Raw genomic sequence first — 24,664 nt, forward strand, 5'->3', positions numbered from 1 at the left:
AGGCAGGGGATGGGCTGATACACAGCCGGCTAGCTCTCTTCTGGTATTCGCTCAGTCCTTTGTTCTGTGAGCGGGCCTGGCAGTGCCTTACGTTAGGGCTTTTCACAGGATAGTTCTCTCTCTCTCTCTCTTTTTCTCTCTCTCTCTCTGGCTATCCCACAGTTTGCGTTGCTATCTCATGTTAGTTCCCTCAGATTCCCCTCACGGCATTCAGGCCCAGTCCTTACCCTAAGCAGTGCAGCCGGAGCCTCCCTGTTCAGCCCTCACTTGCTGGTGGCAGGTGCGGGCACTGGGAGTTGCAGTTAGGCATGTAATCTGTGGATTTTATTTATTTATTTATTTTTCTTCCTGGTTATGTTGCCCTCAGAGATTCCAAAACTCCACACAACCCGCCAGTGAGAGTGTTTCCTGCTGTTTGGAAACTTCTCCTTTTTAAGACTCCCTTCCTGGGATGGATCTCTGTCCCTACCTCTTTTGGCTCTCTGTTTATCTTTTATATTTTGTCCTACCTCCTTTTGAAGACAATGGGCTGGCTTTCTGGGTGCCTGATGTCCTCTGCCAGTATTCAGATGTTGTTTGTGGAATTTGCTCAGTGTTCAAATATTCTTTTGATGAATTTGTAGGGGAGAAAGTGGTCTCCCCATCCTATCCCTCTGCCATCTTAGGACCCCCCCCCCATATTATTTCTAAGAAATAAATTCATTTATTCTTAATTGAAGGATAATTGCTTTCCAGAATTTTGTTGTTTCCTGTCAGACATCAACAAGAATCAGCCAGAGGTACACCCATGTCCCCTCCCTCCCAAAACCCCCTCCAATCTCCCTCTCCATCCCATCCGTCTAGATTGTTGCAGAGCCCTTCTTTGAGTTCCCCGAGTGATAGAGCAAATTCCCATTGGCTATCTAGTTTACATATGGAATTGTAAGTTTCCATGTTACTCTTTCCATCCATCTCACCCTCTCCCTCTTCCCCTTCCCCCATGTCTATAAGTCTGTTCTCTATGTCTGTTTCTCCATTGCTGCCCTGCAAATAAATTCGTCAGTACCATCTTTCTAGATTCCATACATAAATGCTGTAGTATATGATATTTATATTTCTCTTTCTGACTTACTTCACTATGTATACTAGGCTCTAGGTTCATCCACCTCATTAGAACTGACTCAGATGTGTTCCTTTTTACAGCTGAGTAATGTTCCTTTGTATATATGTACCACCACATCTTCATCCATTCATCTGTCAATGGCCATCTAGGTTGCTTCCATGTTCTAGCTATCATAAATAGCGCTGCAATGAACTTCGGGTGCATGTGTCTTTTTCCATTTTGGTTTCCTCAGGGTATATTCCTAGAAGTGGAATTGCTGGGTCATGTGGTGGTTTTATTCCTAGTTTCTTCAGGAATCTTCATATCATCTTCCATAGTGGTTGTATCAATTTACCTTCCCACCAGCCATGCAGGAGGGTTCTCTTTCCCCCACACCCTCTCCAGCATTCATTGTTTGTAGACTTTTGGATGATGGCCATTCTGACTGGTGTCAGGTGGTATCTCATTGTAGTTTTGATTTTCATTTCGATTGTGTTTTTTTTTTTTTTTTTTACCACATCGATGTTGACAAGGTAGTGCTTGAACCTTGAATGTATTACTACATTTGGATTGTCAGGTTGATCTGCAAGGAACATTTGAAGAGAAGCAAAAGCATGAGGAATAGTAATAAATATGTGGGGCTGTAATAACAGCAGTTAGCTTTAGTGATGTTTTAGTAAGCACAAACCATTTTGGCTAGCTTAAGTAGCACGTGCAGAGTACCTTTATGGCAGCTGTACTTGAAGCAACATAAAGTAACGTTGCCCTGTTTGAAGGTGGCAGCTATGGAAGGAGATAAGAAGGGCCTGATCTCTTAGATGTGGCAGCCAGTGCTTGGTGATGCAGCACCGTGTTAGGATTCAGCATCCTGGTTCTGTCACATAGCAACTGTGGGATCTTGGCAAAACCTGTTAACCGGGTTAAAAGTAGGGTACTTTCTTCAGAAGGGATTAGGAACTCTTCCTGCAGCTCATTGTTATCATTCATTCTAGCAGAGTATCTCTGAGAGCCTGCCACAGAAGTATGTGGATCATTTACCTGGAGCTTCTGGTCAAAGAGGAAAAAAGACATTAAATGGACAAGTAGAAGGTAAGAACTGTATTTTACTGAAAAATCATTTGACAGAACATTGATTGAAAATGGGAATGCTGATACATTCTACTAGGCAAAGAAAATCACCTATCAGATGGGTAATGAGAAAAAAGATGAGAAAAGGAGGGCAATTATGTATCTTATCAGGTGTCTACCACAGATTACATTGAGAATCCAGTTTAAGGAGCTAAATTATTAGTTCTTAGACTTATCTCGCGGTCCAATGTTTAAGAGTCCGGAGACACTCCAATGCAGGGGGTGCAGTTTCGATCCCTGCTCAGGAAATTAAGATTCCAAGTGACACATGACCAAAAACAAATTATGAGTTCTGTTTCAAGATACTCCACAAGCTAAGGAAGGTCAAGAAAGAAGAGGCAAGAGGGAATGAAGGATGAGAGAGACAGAGGGTACAGGGAGGACATGAAGAAAGGAAGCACAGGTCTGTGCGGGAAGGGAGCAATAAGTAATGAAGGTCTTTAGATAAAGGGAGAGTATTTGACATGGACGATGAATTTGAAGTGAGCTTCCGGCACCAAAACTTGTCAGAGAACAACAGCAAAGTTCTCCCCTCTTCCTGTTTTACTTGTTATTAGGAAGACATTCAGAACTGAGGTCCCTAGGCATGCAGAGCTGTGTTTTGTCCTTTGTGGAGGAGCGCGGGCATAGGTGCTCAGCTGTAAATGTGTGCAAATTGATGTCTAATGAAATGTCGCTGCTTTCTAGGATGGTGTCACATGGGACAAAACAAGAGAACTAGAAAGGAGGAGAGAGCAGGGGGTGTGATGGGGAGACCAAGGAAACCACAGCCTCCTAGAGAGTCCACTGGAAGGTTTCCAACTTCTAATGCCATTTCAGTTTGGGGGATTGTGTTCACATGAAGAAACAGAGGCTGAGCTTTCAGGAGAATGAATTAAGTTGAAATCATATAGAAGCAGACTCCCGTGTAGACCAGAGTTTCTCAAATGTTAATTAGTCGCTTGAGGACCATGTGTGAAGTGCACATGCTGAGCAGGAGGTCTGAGAATCTGCGTTTCTAACAAGCTGTCCGAGTAGCAAGGGTGTAGCCTTGGGTTTAGAGCAGTCTGGAAGAAGAGCATTGGATAGTGCAGGACATAACAGGATCAAGGGAAAGCATTATCTTGTCTTTCTTTCTGAGCGTGTTTGTAGCCAGAGTTTTTAAGCAAACTCTGTTTTTAAGCGTGTTTCAGCAAAATGTTGAAGTAGCAGTTATAGGTGGAAGATATCATTGCTAAGCAAAGAGGGAGAAAGAAATGGTAGGGATGATCCATAGAAAGGATGCCAAGGGGGAACATTTAAGTCTACAGATCCAGAGATTACCATTTAGAGAGGAGAAACTCTAGTGAAAGGACAAAGGGAGGAAAGGAAGGCCTTAGGGAGGTGAGTTTGGAGTTGATGAGGACACTTGAGAGAACTCCTTCTAGATGACTTCAGTGTATTTACCCTGAAAAGAGATAAGATCATTATTGCTCCAGAGAATCCTGGAGGTGGGAGGGGGTGCTAGAAGTGGGGGAAACCGCAGCCCCTCCGAGTAACTCTTAGGCATCAAAGATATATGTTGTGCTGGTATTTGTTATTCAAATTAGATTAATTTGAAAAAGGAAGCATTGACTTTTTTTTTATATAAAGATAGCTGATTCTTTGAAAGTTGTTTCATAGAAATTCTTTGAAGCATTAGCATGATGTACCAAACCAAACTAAATTTTGAAGCCAAACAGATTAAAAGGATTTGTTCCCTAAATGCTAGAAATACTTTTAATAAATACTACACTGATTTTGAAACATGCAAGATTTTTAATTTCTAATAATTCTGTGGCAACTAAATGTATGATTTCTTTTTTGATAATTGTATTTCAATATTGAGAATTTATTATACATTATTTCCTAGATGTGTCTTATATACCATCTTGCATGAGTGGATCGAGAAACTGAGATGGCTAAACTAGAGGAGCCAAGACATGTAGGCATAGCCCACATGGATATGGGGAAAAAAATGAATATTTTTATGAGCCATTTTTCTACAAATGTATATGCAGGCTAATCAGTTCATTACTCTGTCTTTGATGAGAAATGAATTATACATTCTGGTGAACTGTCATCCCAGCTGTGCACTTGTTAAAAGACTGGACAGATTGAAGAACATGATAAATACTTATCACATAATAGTGTAAATGATAACTGCCGTGTCGCATTCAAGATATGCTCTTTCATTGTACCATCAGCTTTCACGTTTATCTTCTTGGTTCATGACTTGCTCCTCTGCTTAAGATCCATTTTCTCCTCATCAGTCAGCATGTTCCCATTGGTCTATGTGCACGTTAATGTTTTATAAAGCCATTGAAAACGTAATGTTACTTTTGAAATCTTAACTGCACGTTTTGGTGAACCTGTGTCCCTATTTCTTCTTCACTATCTTTAGTGGATTCATATGCCTGTCTTACCAGTGTCCCTAAATCCCCCTAAAAAGAAGACACTAGAGCTGAATGTATTCATTGCCAAGGCAGAGCGTGAAGATCCTGCTCGGTACTAAGTCTGCATGGATGTACAGTTGGCTTTCATGTTTACATGTGATTGACTCTGTGTCCCTTTTTCCTTTTAGATTCTCCTGGGAAATACCCTAACGTGAAGGTAGAAACGTTTATGATTTTATCTTGAATTTTGAACTGTGGATTGTTGCATATGTACGTTATTTAGTAATCAACTTGTCTCCAAACCCCATTCAGCCAACAGTCAGAATGAAAGATTCTGTTCCTAATCAAACAGTCAGAATGAAGGATTTACAGACATCCAGTTCAGGTAAATTTTGCAGTACACAGTTAACTCTAGAAAGAGGGACACTGAAATATTTGAAATGCTCAGTCTTCATACTTCTAACGTTTTCTTTGCAAATTTAATTGAAGAATTAGACATACATAAGGCAAATGTTATTGTTGATACCTGTGTTTTGAAACAAAGGATATTTACAAGCATAAGAACAAGAAATTTTTAAATTGTAAGCTTCAACTCAAGATGTTTCTGTATATGTTTCAATACCATGAAGTTCTCAGTTTGGAATCTCTATACTTCTCAGGAAACTCTCAGAGATTAAATTTTAGACTCTATGTCTTTTCCAGTGTCCAAAAATGCTTGTTTGAACTCTAAACTTTCCCTAGAGTAAAACTTCACTTGCTAATATGTCAGTTGTATATCACCTTATAATTATTTCATTATAGTGTTGTTACACAGGTGAATGTAGGCAAATGCGATGTTTCAATTAGCAGACTGTGTGTGTGTGTTTTTGTGTGTGTGTGTGTTTGTGTGTGAGTTTGTGGTGTCTTTGATTATTAGAAGTAGTGGAAGTAATCATACTTTAATGACTATTTGATAGACATAATATTTGAAAGAGTGATTCTGAAAGTTGTTGGCTTTAGGATCCTATTATACTTCTAAAAATGACTGAGAATTCCAAGGCACTTCTGTTTCTGTCTATTGATGTTTACTGTATGGAGTTCAGTTGAGTTCAGTCACTCAGTCGTGTACGACTCTTTGCAATCCCATGGACTGCAGCATACCAGGCTGTCCATCAGAACTCCCTGAGTTTACTCAGAATCAAGTCCATCAGGTCGGTGATGCCATCCAACCATCTCATCCCCTGTGTTCCACTTCTCCTCCCACCTTCAGTCTTGCCAGCATCAGGGTCTTTTCCTGAGTCAGTTCTTCACATCAGCTTCAGCATCAGTCCTTTCAGTGAATATTCAGGACTGAATTCCCTTCGGATGGACTGGTTGGATCTCCTTGCAGTCCAAGGGACTCTGAAGAGTCTTCTCCAACACCACAGTTCAAAAGAATCAATTCTTCAGTGTGCAGCTTTCTGTACAGTCCAACTCTCACATCCATATATGACTACTGGAAAAACCATAGCTTTGACGAGACAGACTGATGTTGGCAATGTAATGTCTCTGCTTTTTAATATGCTGTCAAGGTTGGTCATAGCTTTTCTTCCAAGGATCAAGTGTCTTTTAATTTCATGGGTGCAGTCACTGTCTGCAGTGATTTTGGAGCCCTCCAGAGCAAAGTCCGTCACTGTTTCCATTCTTTCCCCATCTATTTGCATGAAGGGATGGGACTGGATGCCAAGATCTTGGTTTTTTGAATGTTGAGTTTTAAAGCAACCTTTTCACTCTCCTCTTTCACTTTCATCCAAAGGCTCTTTAGTTCTTCGATTTCTACTATAAGGGTGGTGTCAGCTACATATCTGTGGTTATTGATATTTCTCCCGGCTATCTTGATTTCAGCTTGGGCTTCATCCAGCCTGGCATTTTGCATGATGTACTCTGTGTATAAGTTAAATAAGCAGAGTGACAATATACAGTCTTGACGTACTCCTTTCCCTATTTGGAATCAGTCTATTGTTCCATGTCCAGTTCTAACTGTTGCTTCTTGACCTGCATACAGATTTCTCAGGAGGCAGGTCAGGTGGTCTGGTATTCCCATCTCTTTAAGAATTTTCCAGTTTGTTGTGATCCACGCAGTTAAAAGCTTTGGGGTGTTCAATAATGCAGAAGTAGATGTTTTTCTGGAACTCTCTTGCCTTTTCGATGATCCAACGGATGTTAGCAATTTGATCTCTGGTTCCTCTGCCTTTTCTAAATCCAGCTTGAGTATCTGGAAGTTCATGTTTCATGTGCTGTTGAGGCCTTGCCTGGAGAATTTTGAGCATTACTTTGCTAGCGTGTGAAATGAGTGCAACTGTGTGGTAGTTTGAGCACTCCTTGGCATTGCCTTTCATTGGGATTGGAATGAAAACTGACCATTTCCAGTCCTGTGGCCACTGCTGAGATTTCCAGATTTGCTGGCATGTTGAGTGCAGCACTTTATAGCATCATCTGTTAGGATTTTAATTAGATCAGCTGCAATTCCATCACCTCCACTAGCTTTGTTTCTAGTGATGCTTCCTAAGGCCCACTTGACTTCACATTCCCGGATGTCTGGCTCTAAGGAAAGGATCACACCATCCTGCTTATCTGGATCATGAAGATCTTTTCTGTATATTTTTTTTGTGTGTTCTTATCACTTTTTCTTAATATTTTCTCCATCTGTTAGGTCCATACCATTTCTGTCTTTTATTGTGCCCATTTTTGCATGAAATGTTCCCTTGGTATCTCTTACTTTCTTGAGGAGATCTCTAGTCTTTCCCATTCTGTTTTTTTCCTCTATTTCTTTTCATTGATCACTGAGAAAAGCTTTCTTATCTCTCCTTGCTATTCTTTGGAACTCTGCATTCAAATGGGTATATCTTTCCTATTCTCCCTTGCCTTTAGCTTCTCCTCTTTTCTCAGCTATGTGTAAGGCCTCCTCAGACAACCAGTTTGCCTTTTTGCATTGCTTTTTCTCTGGGATGTTCTTGATCAGTGCCTCCTGTACAATGTCATGAATCTCCATCCATAGATCTTCAGACACTCTGTCTATCAAAACTAATCCCTTGAATCTATTTGTCATGTCCACTGTATTATCCTAAGGGATTTGATTTAGGTCATACCTGGATTGTCTAGTGGTTTTCCCTACTTTCTTCAATTTAAGTCTGAATTTGGTAATAAGCAGTTCATGATCTGAGCTACAGTCAGCTCCCGGTCTTGTTTTTGCTGACTGTATAGAGCGTCTCCATCTTTGGCTGCAACAAATAGAATCAGTCTGATTTTGCCATTGACCATCTGGTGATGTCCGTGTGTAGAGTTTTCTCTTGTGTTGTTGGAAGAGGGTGTTTGCTATGACCAGTACGTTCTCTTAGCAAAGCTCTGTTCACCTTTGTCCTGCTTCACTGTGTACTCCAAGGCCAAATTTACCTGTTACTCCAGGTATCTCGTGAATTCCTACTTGTATATTCCAGTCCCCTATAATGAAAAGAACACCTGTTTTGGGTGTTAGTTCTAGAAGGTCTTGTAGGTCATCATAGAACAGTTCAGCTTCAGCTTGTTCAGCATTACTGGTCAGAGCATAGACTTGCATTACTGTGATATTTTTGAGATTGCATTCAAGTACTGCATTTGGGACTCTTGTTGACTCTAATGGCTACACCATTTCCTCTAAGGGATTCTTGCCCACAGTAGTAGGCATAATGGTCATCAGAGTTAAATTCACCCATTCTAGTCCATTTGGGTGCTCTCCTGGTAGCTCAGTTGGTAAAGAATCTACTGTTAGAAAACGCCGCGGGAAGAAAAAGCCACCTCTAAGGACCGCTGATGAAGGCCTTTATTGGGCGGTCGCTCTCGGGCAGAACTCCCGGGGGCGGGTGAGCGAGGAGACAAAGGGAGTCTGCGAGGTATGAGGGGTGGGGAGAGGTTTTATAGCCAGGGCCAGCGTCCAAGCCAGGTCTTCCCATATAAGGAAGAAAGCGCGGGCTACAGCGGCGGTTGGTGTCCAAGGGCTCCGTGTCGGCACCTGATTGGGCCAGGCTGCAGGGGGCCGGCCCCTGGAAGTTTAGCCAGCCTCCGGAACTTGCCTGCAGCACTTTTCCGGGGCATACCTCAACATGCCCGACCTTTCATCTACCTGCAGTGCAGGAGACCTATGTTCGATGCCTGGGTCAGGAAGATCTCCTGGGGAAGGAAATGGCAACCCACTCCAGCATTCTTGCTTGGAAAATCCTATCGCCAGAGGAGTCTGGCGAGCTACAAATAGCCCATGGGGTCATAAGCGTCGGACACGACTTACGGACGAAACCACAAACCAGTCCATTTTAGTTCACTGATTCCTAAAATGTCCATGTTCACTCTTGCCATTTCCTGTTTGACCACTTCCAATTTGCCTTAATTCATGGACCTAACATTCCAGGTTCCTATGCTTTGTACAGCCTTGGACTTGACTCCCATCACCAGTCACATCCACAGCTACGTGTTGTTTTTGCTTTGGATCCATCTCTTCATTCTTTCTGGAGTTATTTCTCCACTGATCTCTAGTAGTGTATTGGACACCTACTGACCTGGGGAGTTCATCTTTCAGTGTCCTATCTTTTTCCCTTTTCATACTGTTCTTGGGGTTCTCAAGGCAAGAATATTGAAGAGGTTTGCCATTCCCTTCTCCAGTGGACCATGTTTTGTCAGAATGTTCCAGCATGACCCGTCTGTCTTGGGTTGCCCTTTATGGCATGGCTCGCTCATAATTTCATTGAGTTAGACAAGGTTGTGGTCCATGTGATCAGTTTGGTTTGTTTTCTGTTATTGTGGTTTTCAGTCTGTCTGCCTTCTGATGGATAAGGATAAAAGGCTTATGGAAACTTCTTGATGGGAGAGACTGACTGAGGGGGAAACTGGGTCTGGTTCTGATGGGTGGGACCATGCTCAGTAAATCTTTCATCCAATTTTCACTTGATGGGTGGGGCTGTGTTCCCTCCCTGTTGGTTGACCTGAGGCCAAACCATGGTGGAGGTAATGCAGATAATGGCACCTCCTTCAGCAGGTCCCACGCATGCACTGCTGCACTCAGTGCCCCTGACCCTGCAGCAGGCCACCTCCAACCCTCGCCTCCCCCGGAGACTCCTGGAAAATAACACTAAAAAACATAAAGATACAGGCACACACAATCATAATGGCTAATTCCATTAGTTATTAGCTTTCTGATATCACATATCCTGTCTGTGGAGAACTCCTGTGTGCACTCAGAACGTAATTGAGCATGGAAGTAACGTTTAGAGTTATTGTGAAAATAGTTTTGACCTCTTGGACCCCCTGGCCGAGTGGGTCTGTGGACTTCAGGAATTCTCAGGGCACACTACAGAACCACCACTTTAAACCATTGGCATGACTGGATGTGAAATGATAAAGGGGCCCTTGTGTTGACACGGGGTTTAAAGTTTCACTTTTACATTTCTTGCTTGTTTCTTTCATTTCTCCGAAAAAATTTAGACCTGACAGTTCCTAGACAGTTCCACGTCTAATAATGTGTTGTCCATAAATATGAATTAATTTAGCACCTTTAATCAGTCATACGGTCAGGGCTATGGTAAAAAATCACCCACTGTTTGTTTTTTCACTCCTGTACTTTTTTCTTTTCTATCCTCACCTTTGCATTTACAGAGGATTCTCAGTTATCTCCTAGAATAGTGACTACAAGTTCTAAACTCAACGTGTTTGTCTTTTTTTCCTTTTAATCTATACAACTGAGTCGTTTGTTCTTGTTTCTCTGTGAGCTTGGTAGGCCCAGGAAAAACAAATTCAAATAAAATGCCTCCAGAAGTCCCTTCAACACTGGACGATGTGAGACAGGAAAAATATAAAATAGAAGCCACTTCAGTCAGTTCATGTTGATCATTTTCTTCTCAGTCAATATGTTTTATAAAATAACGAGCAGAACCTACTCCTTCAGGGTCCCTGGATTTGTACACTTATTGGTTTCTTAAAGATTTATTTTATACTGTACCTTGAAGTTTTATATCCTAAATATTTCTGTAAACACTTCCCTCAATTCAGGCCTGCATCACCTTTTTATTCCCAGTTAATGCCATCAGATTCGTCTTCCTCCGGTCATTCATATGCCCTTCAGATTCATCCGTCCTGTGGTGTTTAGAGTCACCAATCTCAAAAGCACACGTGACCATGAGGCACTCTGAGTCACATTAATGTCTAGACCTCGTAAAGCGCCATTGATGCTTTCATAATCTGACTTCTGGCTGACCCTCCATCTCTAGCCCTTTCTGCCCTTTGTTCTAGAATTCTGAACTGCTGTTGATGTCCTCGTCACTTGTCCCTGTTGTTCAGTCGCTCAGTTGTGTCTGATTCTATGCGATCCCATGGACTGCAACACACCAGGCTTCCCTGTCCTTTACCATCTCCCAGCGCTTGCTCAACTCACGTTCATGGAGTCAGTGATGCCATCCAACCATCTCATCCTCTGTCATTCCCTTCTCCTCCCAACTTCAGTTTCCCAGCATCAGGGTCTTTTCTAATGAGCCAGCTCTTCAAATCCCGTGGCCAAAGTACTGGAGCTTCAGCACCAGCGCCAGTCCTTCCAATGAATGTTCAGACCTGATTTTGTTTAGGATTGACTGGTTGGATCTCCTTGCAGTCCAAGGGACTCTCAAGAGTCTTTTCCAACACCACAGTTGAAAAGCATCCATTCTTCGGTGCTCAGTCTTCTTTTTGGTCCAACTCTCACATCCATACATGACTATTGGAAAAGCCTTAGCTTTGTCTAGACAGACCTTTGTTGGCAAAGTAATGTCTCTGCTTTTTAATATGCTAAGTTTGTCATCTCTTTTCTTCCACGGAACAGGCGTCCTTTAATTTCATGACTGCAGTCACCATCTGCACTGATTTTGGAGCCCAAGAAAATAAAGTCTGTCTCTGTTCCCATTCTTTCCCCATCTCTTTGCCAGAAAGTGATGGGACCGGATGCCATGGTCTTCATCAGTCCTGGTCCCTTTACTTTGGACAAATCTCTGCCCTGTGGGGGGTGTGCTTTTCCCCCCGTCTTGCTACAGCCTTAAATGCTCTCCCTCTTCTGCCCTTTGTTCCCGTGACCTGTGTAAGTCTGTGCTCAGGCATTATCTCTAGAAAAGCCATCCCTGGCACTTTTTTCTACATTTTTCATTAAACTCCAGGGTCTAGTACTGAGCAGAAACCCGAGAAACAATTATTGAATAAGAGACACTGGGACTCTTTATCATCCTAGAGGGGTGGGATGGGAGGGGGAGATTAGAAGGAGATTCAAAAGGGGAGATATATGTATACCTATGGCTGATTCATGTTGAGGTTTGACAGAAAACAACAAAATTCTGTAGAGCAGTTATCCTTCAATAAAAAAATAAATTAAAAAAAAAACAACAACGCTGTATATAAGAGCTTATCCTCTGCAGTCTAGGAGCCAAGAGGATAGACATGTGAAGAAATAATTTACAGTTCAGATCTATATCTATCACTAGGAAAATCTAGAAAGATACACCAGAAAAATCTTTAAAGTGCTAAGGTAGCTACAAGGAAAGACATACCTCTTTATCAGGGGAAAGATGGTAGTAATCAAAGACAACTTTACAAAGCAGGTTGAGCCTTAAAAGATGAAAAGTTATTTGTCAGAAGAGTAGAGGGAAGCATTTCAGACGAAGGAACTGATAAAAGCTAAAAAGTAAGAAGAATTTTGTAAACCATGAAAAATGTTGCAGTTGATGCTTGGCATATTGTTAAAAAGGTCCTGTTATGAAGTAGAGAAGAGAAGATGTGGTGACTTTATATGTCTGTCCTGTATTTTGTTTGGTTTCTGATTGTTTTGTTCACTGATGTTTGGATCAATCTGTGACTGAATCTCTGAGTTGTTTGTGTGCCTATAATCTGGTGACATCTGGTATTTCCCGTATGGTTTGTTGAAGTTTTTAGGTCACTGAAAGTAGTTCTTAAAGAAGTAAATATTCAGCTGAAGGTTAAGATTGATTTAATCTGTCATTTGATACAATGTCTTAGATCTGTGTTTTAAATGAGGATTATGTCTTTTATCTAACCATTCTAAGTAATTTTAACTACACATGCAGATCTGTCAAGAGAACTAGACTTGGAAATGATAACAAAGGAAGAACAAGATAAACTTGATGAAGATGAAAATAACCATTCACAGGTATGTAAAACTGTAAATTTCCATTTCTGGTATAGTACTGTATGAGAAAATGTGTATCAAACAAGGCAAATTAGAATGGAAAGAGAAGTTAAAACCCATCACAAATGAGTTAAAGCGGAAGTTCAGTGACATTTTGTGAGGAATACCAAATTACGGTTTGTCCTGAGGAATATCCACTATGTGATAACCCTAAAGAAGGAGCAAACCCAAAGGAAATATCTCCTAATCTCACAAATAATATAAGTGATTGTGAGGAAAAAGATGCATTTGGAGTATCTGTCTCTCTAGTATTCCAAGCATTTCCTGAACAAAAAGAACCCAGTCTCCAAAATGTTTTTCTGTGGTCCATAAACTCTGGGTCCCTTGGAAAGACTTGTCAGTCATCTTCAAGGCTTTGTTTCCCTGAAAACAAAGTAGACTTTGAAAATTATCACCTAGACATTGAACATGTGTTTATGAAAATTGAGGAGAGTTTTTATAATGATACAGCAAATAAAAAAGTAGGGGAGCTGGTAGTTACATTCGAAGTGAAAGACCAAGAGATTGATATGCGAATGTCACAAAATATGAGGCAAGATCCCACTAATCAGAAATTAGACATGGGACAGGCATGTCATTCTAGTCTGTGGCTTGTCTACTATGGTAAAATGAAACATGTAATTCAAATAAAAGTTCACGTTCCCCTTGCTGTTGTTAAAATACTGATCTGAAAAATAAAGCAATACAGGACTGGTTCCAGAAGCCACTGCATGCAGATAATTGCAGTGCTAGTGACAATAAAAGCATGGAACCCAAGTTAGAAAATGAGAATTCTTCTCCACCTAATAGTCACAACGCATCTGAAGTGTATGTAAATAAAGAAATAGAGAAGAATATGCAGAGGTTGAAGAATGAAATAGACATGTTACAAGTAGAGTTGCTGGCTCTGGAAAAAGAGAAAATTCAACTTCCAAAAGAGGTGGAGGTTCATTTTCTCTTGCTTTGGTTTTTCTCTTTCTTGATGATGTGGTCCATTTTGGTTTTCCACTTATGAATAAAGCAGGGTCATTCAAAGAGGTAATTGTGTAGAAATTGATTATTATCTCAATAATAGGAATTCAGGAAACTATTTTCATGGCTTTTGTCCTTCCATCAATTCTAGTATCTAATTCTTCTCTGTCAGTCTTTCATATGGACTGGGAAACTCATTTAGCTATGTACCATGTGGTCTTCTGAGCCAGAATAAGCACCAAGGAAATTGCTTAAGACGTATAATCAGCTAGGGTTTTGCGGTGTTTTTCCCCTTTAACTCTGTTGGGTTAAATATAAGCTGTATTTCCATAGAATGGGAAGAAAGCACTTACTGAGAGATGGGACATGAACACGTGTTCCCTGTACGCTCTTCACTGTGGTTCAGCATGTGTGACCTTTTCTGCTTTCTGCAGTCGCTGGGCACTTAGATTTCCAGCACGGCTGCTTCAGGGTCTTTTTTTTTTTTTAATTTTTTTTTTTTTTATTTTTTTAATTTTTTTTTTTTTTTTATTTATTTTTTTTTTTTATTTTTTTTAATTTTTTTTTTTTTTTAATTTTTTTATTAGTTGGAGGCTTCAGGGTCTTTTTAACAACAAATACGTGTGCTCCCACCTGTGCTTTAATCACTCTCTCAGATGTTTCTTTTGAGACAGATCTTTCCAGTATGTTGTATTCTAAAATGTGGAAAGTTTTGACATGTGTGATTTTCTTACATAGATAGTGTGTGTGTGTGTGTGTGTGTGTGTGTGTGAGAGAAAGTTGCTCAGTCGTGTCCAGCTCTTTGTGAACCCTTGGACTGTAGCCTGCCAGGCTCCTCTGTCCATGGAATCCCCCAGGCCAGAAAGAATACCAGAGTGGGTAGCTGTTCCCATCCTGGGGATCTTCCTAACCCAGGGATGGAACCCAGGTCTCCCGCATTGAAGGTGGATTCATTTGAGCCACCAGGAAAGCCCATAGGTACTATAAACCCTGAGCAGAAAAGAAAAAAAAAAAATTAAGTGTTTATCTACAAAGGAGAAGACTGAGTTTTGAGATGCTGTGAGATTTTTCTTTCTTCAGTAATAGGTTTTTTAAAAATGTTTGTTTGCTCTTTTGTGTAAGAGGTGCTTTGACTGAGTTTGAACAACACACAGAAAAACAAAACAAAACAAAAAACAAAAAAAACTCCAAGTATTCTCTTGTTAAAAAAAAAAAAAAAGAGATGAGCCCTACCCCCAGCTAAGGCATTGAGTTACTGTGCCAATGTCACGCTTTTTACTTTCTGATTAATCTGATGAACTCATTTGGTAATATATCACATTCAATGTTCCAGAACTGTATCATCTCTTTTGGTGCCATAAAATGCTAGGGAGTGCCAGTTTAGGGGCCTTACACAAAACCTTGAACATTTTTTTATCTTATTGCTGTTTTTGGTCAATAATGGGGCAATACTAGGTAATTATTTCTATACCCTCTAGCTGTAAGGTTTGGTGGTTATTGAATGTGGAATTGGGAAGCATTACTTATATTGCAGAATTCCACACTCACTAACAACTCCTCAGTTTCATTCTGCTCCTTGTGTTTTGGTAAACTCTGGTTCATTTAATTTACTGAACACCATCACTTTTTTGCTATCTCCTGGATCCAAGTGAAAAAAGAATTGTAAAAGGCAGAGGGGAAAGAATAGCTTCAGTGCAGAGAGAAGAATGTTTCCTTTCTGAGGTGCGAAGGTGTCACTTCCTCTACATCTGGCTGTTTAATGGAAAATGCAGGTGGTAAAGACCAAAGAGGACGGATTTTGTGTCTTTGTCTTTTTATTTCTCTGTCGCTGCCAGTCAGGTGGGGAAGACTGAATATGAATAATTGCATCTTACTAAGAAAGCCGTTTTTGAAACTTTGGGGATTTTGTTTCTTTTCCTCAAATAGAAAGGAGCAGATTTTACAAAACTTTCAGTGACTTGTATGTGATAAAATTAAAATGAACACAAAAATATTTTTACCACTTAAATTCGGGGTGAACACTTGAGTCAAATAATAAAATTGAAAACAAGGATCTTTCTAATAAATACATAGCAATTATTCTTAGTGTCAAACTTTCGTTAAAGGTTGAAGAAGAAAAGAAGCACAAAAGTAGTGAAGTGGAAGTATCAGACAATGTATGCGATGCTGCTAATGAGAAGGGATTGATTGAGCAGAGAAGGAGTGGAGGAAACAGCAATCAGGAGTTTCCTGCTATGCAGAATGAAGATTCTTATAGGTAAGCCTATATCAATATTTAACAACAGGTCACTTATTTTCCTGTAAAATAATTTCTAACTTGAGCTAATGTTTGTGATTTACAAATTTTACATTTTACTAGGGATATAATTATTTTGAATACGCTTATCCTTTAGCCTTAATACTAGTTACTTTGTTAACATACCACCGTGTTACATATTAGAGTATTCTGGATTTGACTGCATACTTGCCTTAACCAGTGTGTTGTATATTTAAATTTATTTTATGTCACTAATGAACATCCTTTCATTTCAGTTTGAGGACTTCTTTCAGCATTTCTTATGAGGCGGGACTAGTGGTGATGAACTCCATCAGGTTTGCTTTGTCTGGGAGAGTTTTTATTTCTCCTTCACTTCTGAAAGACAGCTTTTCTGGATCGAGTCCTCTCGGTTGGCAGGTTTTCCTCCTAGCACTCTGAGTCTGTCCATGGATGGAGGCCAAACTGCTGTTGGTGGCGGGAGAGCCAATGAGGCATTGGTCTTTCAGCCATGCTGCTGCTGTCACCGCATCGTGCGGGTGGTTTAAAAGTAAACTCTCCTCCCCTGGCCCAATATTTCCCTGATTTCTTCTTTCATGGTATATGTGCCTCATGACATTTGAAATACTGCCTGAATGAAGTGTTACTTTTTCTGTGAATTCTCTTTTTATTTCTGGCTGCTCTGGGTCCTTGCCCCTGCAGTGCTTGGGCTTCAGTGTGGTGGCTTCTCTTGATGCTGAGCGTGGGCTCTAGGGTGCTGGCTTCAGTCGCTGTGGAGCACAGTTTAGTTGCACCATGGCATGTGGGATCTCCCCTGACCAGGAATCGAACCCCTGACCCCTTTATTGGCAGCACTGGACCACCAGGGAAGTCCCTAAGTTCACCATTATTATATTTAGTAGCAAAATAAAAAATATAGTGTAAATCTACTTGTGACTCCCATGTGTAAGAGTCAAGGTGCTTAGCCAGTGGATTCCATCCGGGTTTCCAGATGGAAACCTTGAGGTTTCTTGAGGTTCTTCTCAGTGTCTTTCCAGATGCATCTCTCTACTTCCTTCCATGTATTCTGTGCTCTTCCTTCCAGATGCCCTGTGCCTGATGTTTGTGCTCACATGCAAATCTCCAAGTGGAATGATTTTCTCCCTTTTCCGTTTCTCATGACCTCCTCTCTTCACTTCTTCTGCAAATCCTTCCTTATTTCACTTATCACTTTCATATGTCAACTTTTATATATCATATTGTATCATAAACGTATCTGTGTTTGAAGGAAGAATTTGTTTTCTTGCATATGGTTAGTACTTCATAACTATTCTGTGAATTAATCAATGACTTAAGATGGGTAAGAGTTGGAATTTTATAAGAATTGGTTTTTATTCTTTATCAGTTGAATTATTGGAAAACACTGGCTTTTTTGTGGACTTTTTAAAGTAGCGATCCTGGTGTGCACAGGAAGGACGTAAAGAAAAAGAACAATGGCAAATGGACACCAGGAGGATGTGTGATTTCACCCATATTTGAAAAGACCGATTCGCTGACTGGTGGCCTGCTGCACGTGAATGATGCCAGCGTTTTGAGGGAAGTGGCTCAGAGTGATGGCAGGTGCCTTCTCCAGATTCCTCGTTTGTAGGGGAGGAAGTATTAGCACTGAGTTCTTCTGGAAATAGAGCAGCATTCTACAGTGCTCAGGCCAAGACAAGAGGTTGCTCACCTCTAGTGACGGACACTGCCGAAAGGTCACGGTGAGGACAGTGCCTCTGGCCGGACGTCATTTCAGTAAATAGCCCCCTTGGAAGCTGGACTGTAGGGAATACACATAAACGTTCCGTAGGGAATGTTATTGGGACAGGCAGTGAAGAACTGGATGGTAACTGAAGAGGAATTGGAGTTCACAGGTGTTTCTTGTTTTATGTTAAGAAGGGAGCTTTTAGAGTGTGTATGCTATTGGAAATGAGCCAGCAGAGGACGTGTTTATTTAGTTTAGTCTTGTTTGCATTTCCAACCCTAGAAAGCTTATTAATTGTATGGCATTATCTTTAAAGTATTATGGTAACCTAATTGTACATAATACTCCTGTTCATGTATAGTTTTATGGTAAGGGCTTGTTCATTGGTTCTGAAGTGTAAAATTCCTATGTAATGGACTATGCAGATGATTGCTTAAGTTAATTCTATCATATATAGATTTTCAAAAATTACATAATTGTGAATTTACAAACACTTAGGCTATACTGAATAGGATATGGTCATTCCCTGATGATTCTAGTTGATAGTGACATGGTGAGTAGCTATGATTTTGTAAGGTGCTCTGAAACATCACATCATATTAACCTTCATAGTTGTTTATAGATTCCAGGGAAAAGGGGAAGATTTTGTTTCTATTTAATAGAAAAACATTATTAGCAGTCTTTCACAAATTATTCCTTTTGGATGATAAAGATCTAAATGACAAAAACTGTGCTTCCTGTACTAAGAGTGTCGTTAACACCATACTGTGTGCTCAATACATGTACGTCAGATGCAGGAAGAAACAGCAGGATGGTTGAATGAATGCCTATTGATGAATTTCTTTACAAAAAAACAAAACCTCATGGACAGTAGATTTCCAGTCTTGCCTACCTCTGAAGCCTTTTTAATTTTTGAGATATATGTTTTAAGATTCAGAAATCATTTTTTATAGCTATAGCTAGACCTGACATAGTACTATACATTCATTTGCTATCATATTACTTCAAAGGCTTTTCAGTCTTACTTTCTCAGCACATTTAGGAAGAGCAGTGTTGACGCCGACTCCCTGGTTGAATTCTGGGAGGTTGGTGATGTGCTGAGGGACGTGGGCACGTCCCGCACCCTCTGTGAGTGCCCATCTCCCAGAAGGACTGTGAGGCCTGAATGCCTGCAAGACACGTCAGATGCTTCTAACAATGCATGGATGATGCATAGGATGTCCTCAAAAAGCTAGTATCTTGGTCATTCAAATGGGTTTCTTTCTTAGAAGGACTGGAAGAATACCTCCCAGACAGGTCACATTGCCATAAAAGTTAGTTCTTATTGAAAAGAACAGGTGCAAAAAACACTGGTATACTGTTTCCTATCACACAACGCAAGTAACTTTATGTTTTTCCTTTTCCTTGGATCTAACTTGAATACTTTATTAATATTACTGATATATTTTCTGTGTTCTTTAATGCTGCTCTTATTTATTTCTGCATCCTTTATAGACAATTACTTGCCAATGCAAAGAGTTTATATAAAACAGAAAAGTTTAGGTATTGTTTGTATTTTTGAATATTTACTATTAGCCTGAAAAGAATCATTTGTTCTTTTAGGCCTGCAAGGATAACACCGCATGAAAAGAAGAAGGTATAGTAAAAAAAAAAAATGAACTTTCAAGAATATTATCCTTGTTGCAAATACTTTGTAAAAAGAATAGTGGTAAAATGGAAAATCTTCCTTTGTTGTAGAGAGGTTTACTTTGAACACATCATCTAGAAACACTGTTGATAAAGTTATCCTTTTGATAAAAATCTCTTCTTCTAAGAAATGTCTGTTTTTGTTTGGATACAGAGATTTGTCACCTCTGTACACTTAGTATATTTTATACATATTTTAAGGACGTTGTGAAACAGTATTATTTACGTGTAGGTCAAAGAACAAATTAATTACGTGAATGACCTGGATGACTTAACTCAGTCTTCTGAGACTGTTTCTGAGGATGGCGACATGCTTTACTCTACGATTTCCACGTTGCAAGTGGAACCTCTCGACATGGGGTGTAAAGGTAGGAGCGCAGTGTAAATGTTAACGGAAAGCCTGTCTGTGTACAGCGTAGTGATATGTGCACACCTTGTCAGTTCTGCTCTAGAGCCAGGGATATGTTACAGTGCTGGGCATCTCAGGAGTATGTTTTGCATTAAAAGGACATGAAGGTGAGTGTATCCTGTGAGCCACAGGCCTGTGATCCTCCTCACTCACTGAACCTTCTGTTGACGCTTCTTTCCTGTGCCTTCACCCACGGTCAGGTCAGCATCATTTCCCTCCTAGTAACTGAAATCATCTCAGGACTTCTTTCCCTGCCACTCCCCCTGGCAGAACCTCAATCTGCACAGCAAATGTAATTATTGCCTATTTTTAAGCATTCAGGTCTCATCATGCGACCCCCTTCCTTCAAGCCCAACTGTTGCCTCTCTTTGCTGCTGCTTTCTGGTTAAAGGTCACAATTGTGTAGTTCCATCTGGTTTTAGTTTTTACCCTTCTTTCTACATGAATTTTAGAATCAGCTGGTCAGTTCCCTAAAATGTCTGCTGGTCTTAACGTTTTTGTTTTCCTTCAATTCAAAATACGTTGTCCTTTCTCTTTTCATTACCTCTTTGATCCAAGGGTAATTTATTTTCTTTATTTATTTTTTTAATTAATTAATTTATTTATTTTTTCAGTGGGTTTTGTCATACATTGACATGAATCAGCAATAGATTTACACGTATTCCCCATTCTGATCCCCTCTCCCACCTCCCTCTCCACCCGATTCCTCTGGGTCTTCCCAGTGCACCAGGCCCGAGCACTTGTCTCATGCATCCCACCTGGGCTGGTGATCTGTTTCACCATAGATAATATACATGCTGTTCTTTCGCAACATCCCACCCTCACCTTCTCCCACAGAGTTCAAAAGTCTGTTCTGTACATCTGTGTCTCTTTTTCTGTTTTGCATAAAGGGTTGTCCTTACCATCTTTCTAAATTCCATATATATGTGTTAGTATGCTGTAATGTTCTTTATCTTTCTGGCTTACTTCACTCTGTATAATGGGCTCCAGTTTCATCCATCTCATTAGAACTGGTTCAAATGAATTCTTTTTAACGGCCGAGTAATATTCCATGGTGTATATGTACCACAGCTTCCTTATCCATTCATCTGCTGATAGGCATCTAGGTTGCTTCCATGTCCTGGCTATTATAAACAGTGCTGCGATGAACATTGGGGGTGCACGTGTCTCTTTCAGATCTGGTTTCCTCAGTGTGTATGCCCAGGAGTGGGATTGCTGGGTCATATGGCAGTTCTATTTCCAGTTTTTAAAGAAATCTCCACACTGTTCTCCATAGCGGCTGTACTAGTTTGCATTCCCACCAACAGTGTAAGAGGGTTCCCTTTTCTCCACACCCTTTCCAGCATTTATTGCTTGTAGACTTTTGATCCAAGGATAATTTAGATTCGTGTGATTTAGTTTCCAAATATGGAGAGTTTTCCGGAGATCGTTCTGTGCTCTTGCTCCTCATGATTTGTTAGGTGCATCCAGAGTGGCCCTGGGACTAGGGCTGATTATTTCCTGCCTTGGAGGCAAGACCTTGCTGAGGACCCTGTTCATTCTGCTGGCAAGTAGTTTTTCCAGCCTGTTTCAGGAGAATAGATAGAATTCCTTGGAGTGAGTGAGCACCAGGCACGGTTTCCTGTAGCCTTTTCAGATGGTTTTGCCCTGGTCTCAGGTGGTTTCTCACACATGTGCACTGTTCATTCCTCTGCTTAATACCCGAGGGGCTCCTCCTCAGATCTCCAGGGTCGTTTTTCTGTGTTCCACTCTCTCCTCTCCATGGTTCTGACCTGTGATCTCTGCCCGCGTTGGTTTCCCCAGACTCTCAGCTTCATCACCTCCACTTGGGAAGTCTGGTGGACTCAGCTTCCATTCCTTCTCCCCTTGTGGGGGCCTGGAAATTCTCTCCAGGCAGTGAGCTGGGGCATTCCTTAGGCTAACCTCCTGTGTTTCTGGGATCATTGTCCTTCATTCCCTGAAGTCCTTTGTCGTGAAATTCATTGTTTCCTGTATTTTGTCGGTATTGTTTTTGCTTGCTGCACTGAGGAAGGTAAACCCATAGCTGTTCCCTCTGTCTTGGTTAGAAACACATGGCAGCTGGAGACTGTCCACAGGGTTGTTCCTCCTCTGCTCACCACTTCCTGCTCATCCTTCGTGTCTCAGTGTGACATCTCTTCCCCAGGGAAGTCTTTCCTGGACCCAATCTGTGTCAAGTTCTGTTATGTTATAGAACTGTCTCTTCTTATAGTATCTATCTGACGTCATAATTGTTTGATTTGTCTTTCTCTTGTACTAGACTTCAAGCTAAACAAGAGCCAGGGGCGTCTATATTATCTTCAGATCTTAGAATAATGTCTTCCACTTTATAGACACTTAATATTTGTTCAGCGCCTGGATGAGTGACTGTGAAAGGCACAGTTCTTTATATTCAAAAATTACTCACATAATTTTTTGTGTGTGTCTATCTTTGTTTTCTTCGTCATGCATATTTTGGTAGCTTGTTGAAAATTCGGGATGCAATTTTTTCCTATGAAATATTAGTAGATTTTCAAAGAAGTCACTGCGAACTACTTAGAGGAAAAATTTACAAAATGAAAAGTAAGGTTCGTGGGCTACAAAAAGAGCTGTCAGAAACCAAAGAAGTAAAATCACAGTTAGAGCATCAGAAAGTAGAGTGGGAACTAGAGCTCGGCAGCTTGAGGTACCGTACATCTCGCTTTTAAAGAAATGTTTGAATTGTTGTTTCGTATAATACTGCAGAGATGTAGGCGTGTTATAAGGACTAACTTATCCCCTTGGATTTTACAGGAGAGAAAGCATATTATGGAGTATGAAATTCTTGGGAATAATATAGCAGGTTCTTAACAGTGAATGCTTCTAATAGCCTAACGTATATTTTTCCAAATCATCATTTTCATGACCATGCAGGAGTCCACCATAATGGAATCCCCATTAGTTATTTACCAAATTGACTTTCGGTTGTTTTTCACTTTTCTGTATTCTATTTAATACAAGGAACATTTTTTCTATAAATTCATTTCTGCCTTTTCAAATTATTTTGAATACATTTTTCTTTAATGATATTGTGTTATTTGGTTAAAGTATGAGAAGTTTTAAAAAGGCTTGTGATCTATATTTCTAAACTGTTCTTCAAAAAGTTTATATTACTTTACATTCCCACCCACAGATGTATGAAGTAGCCATTTTTCTCAAGACAAAAGAAAAACAAAGTTGTATGCAATTTGATTCTTAACCCTGTGTATGAAAACAGTGATCATTATTAAGTGTTTTTCATTGCATTCCCCCCCATTTTTATTATTTTAAACATTGTGAAGTGGGAACAAAAGTTATTGCAGCAACAGCGAATAATCCCATGATTTTCTAAGAAGAGCTCTCTAAATTTTTCAGATTCGCCTTAAAGCAAGAAGAAGAGAAGAGAAGAAACACTAATATGTCATGTGAAAAAATTAGGGAGCAGTTAAGAAGAGTAGAAGACGAACATAGTAAAGAAATTGAAATGAAACAGCAATTAGAGTTCAGTCTCCGAGCACTCGAAATGGAACTGAAGACTGTGAGAAACAATTGGAATCAGGTAGAGCAATCTGTGGTGAAAACTTCACACTTCTAAGACTATTTCTCAATATTATTTATAATGTCCCCTTTTTTGGAAAAGTACCATCTTATTTAGTGTTGTGCCATTTATTTAGTGTTACAGGAAATTTTAGGTTACTTCTTAAAAACAAAGGCAAAGAAATTCAAAATTCCCCAAGTAACAAGGCCAGAAATAAGAATTCTGTAATCCTGAAATGTTGGGTGCAGTTTTTCGATCAGAGGGAGGAAGAGGTCATGTCAGTAGCTCACACAATAGTTACTGAGAAACCACAGGGTTGAGATTGGTGTAGAAACTGGAGGTTAAGCTCTTCGCTCGCCTCAGGCGACAGATCCTTCTGCCTTGAAGGACAATTGGTGAGTGAATAGGTCTAGAAGAGAAGGGGCTTGGGGAGGGAAGATCGTGCCTAATTTTACATCAAGTTACCTCTGGCCTTCAATCTGGCAGGTGGCTGAGGGTCGTGGACCCCCTCCGTCTGTGCCGTTCAGCCCTCCAGTCCACGTGCCCCATGGACAGCTCAGAGCTAGCTCCAGCTTTCCCAGCTGGGTTCTCCCTCACAGTAGAGTCCTCAAGGTCTGGTGTTCACTGGTGTCCTCCAGAGGTACAGGAATGCTCCCCATGGAATTTTTTTTCCAGCAGTTGGTAGAAACCAAACACTCTTGAAGTTGATTGTCCTTCATTCTGCAGAGTTGTCGAGTGGCATCTCAGAGCAGAGGAATTCACTCCCCAGCCAATATCCCTCTCAGACACGGACCGGGTCCCATCCCCAAGGTCCTAGCAGCAGATCTCCCACAATGAAAACCTCTCAGGGAGAGGTCGGGAAAGTCCTATTTGTAATTCACATCCATTTGTCTACAGCAGTCAAGTAGGGACATACAATGGCCTCGTTCAAGGAGAGGACTTTATTATTTCCCATAGGAATTGATCTCAAACCTTTCACGACTGTCTCGAAGGAGCCGGGAGCCTGATTGCGCTTTAGGCCAGGCAGACTGTGTGTGCTCCCCACATCGACTGCGCTACCTGACCAAGTGCCTCTGCTCTGGGGTGAGCGTGTCTGTGACTGCATGCACGTCCTCACCTCCAGTGTCTGAATCAGAGTCCGCTCCTGGCTCCACTGTCATTTCTGTAACCAGTGCCCTGTCAACGACCTTTTCACATCATTTACAGTTTCTCAGTTTGTAGATAACTGAGACGTCCATTGTAGAAGCACTTTTCAACACTTAAAACAGTTGTATCTTTAG

The 24,664-nt window shown here is 40.7% G+C and overlaps 2 protein-coding genes across 11 annotated transcripts in view; both read left to right on the top strand.

Annotated features, from left to right (window-relative positions):
• LOC122682154 (ninein-like protein) overlaps positions 1-24,664 on the top strand; it is a 705,741-nt gene that overhangs the window by 151,414 nt on the left and 529,663 nt on the right. The gene's annotated exons all lie outside the window — the stretch shown is intronic.
• The window catches only part of LOC122682155 (putative ankyrin repeat domain-containing protein 19), a 66,975-nt gene that overhangs the window by 28,940 nt on the left and 13,371 nt on the right, over positions 1-24,664 (top strand). The window contains exons 1-3 of one of the 3 annotated variants that reach the window (XM_043884961.1): positions 16,166-19,372; positions 19,655-19,790; positions 23,222-23,405. In XM_043884961.1, coding sequence (XP_043740896.1) covers positions 23,265-23,405 — 141 coding nt within the window. In that variant the 5' untranslated portion in view covers positions 16,166-19,372; positions 19,655-19,790; positions 23,222-23,264. Of the gene's footprint in view, positions 1-2,073; positions 2,171-4,790; positions 19,373-19,654; positions 19,791-23,221; positions 23,406-24,664 lie in introns of those variants that run through there. The other 2 variants (XM_043884962.1, XM_043884963.1) reach the window with 2 other exon arrangements.

Source organism: Cervus elaphus, chromosome 23 (assembly GCF_910594005.1).
Source record: "Cervus elaphus chromosome 23, mCerEla1.1, whole genome shotgun sequence".
Classification (NCBI taxonomy): Eukaryota; Metazoa; Chordata; class Mammalia; order Artiodactyla; family Cervidae; genus Cervus; species Cervus elaphus.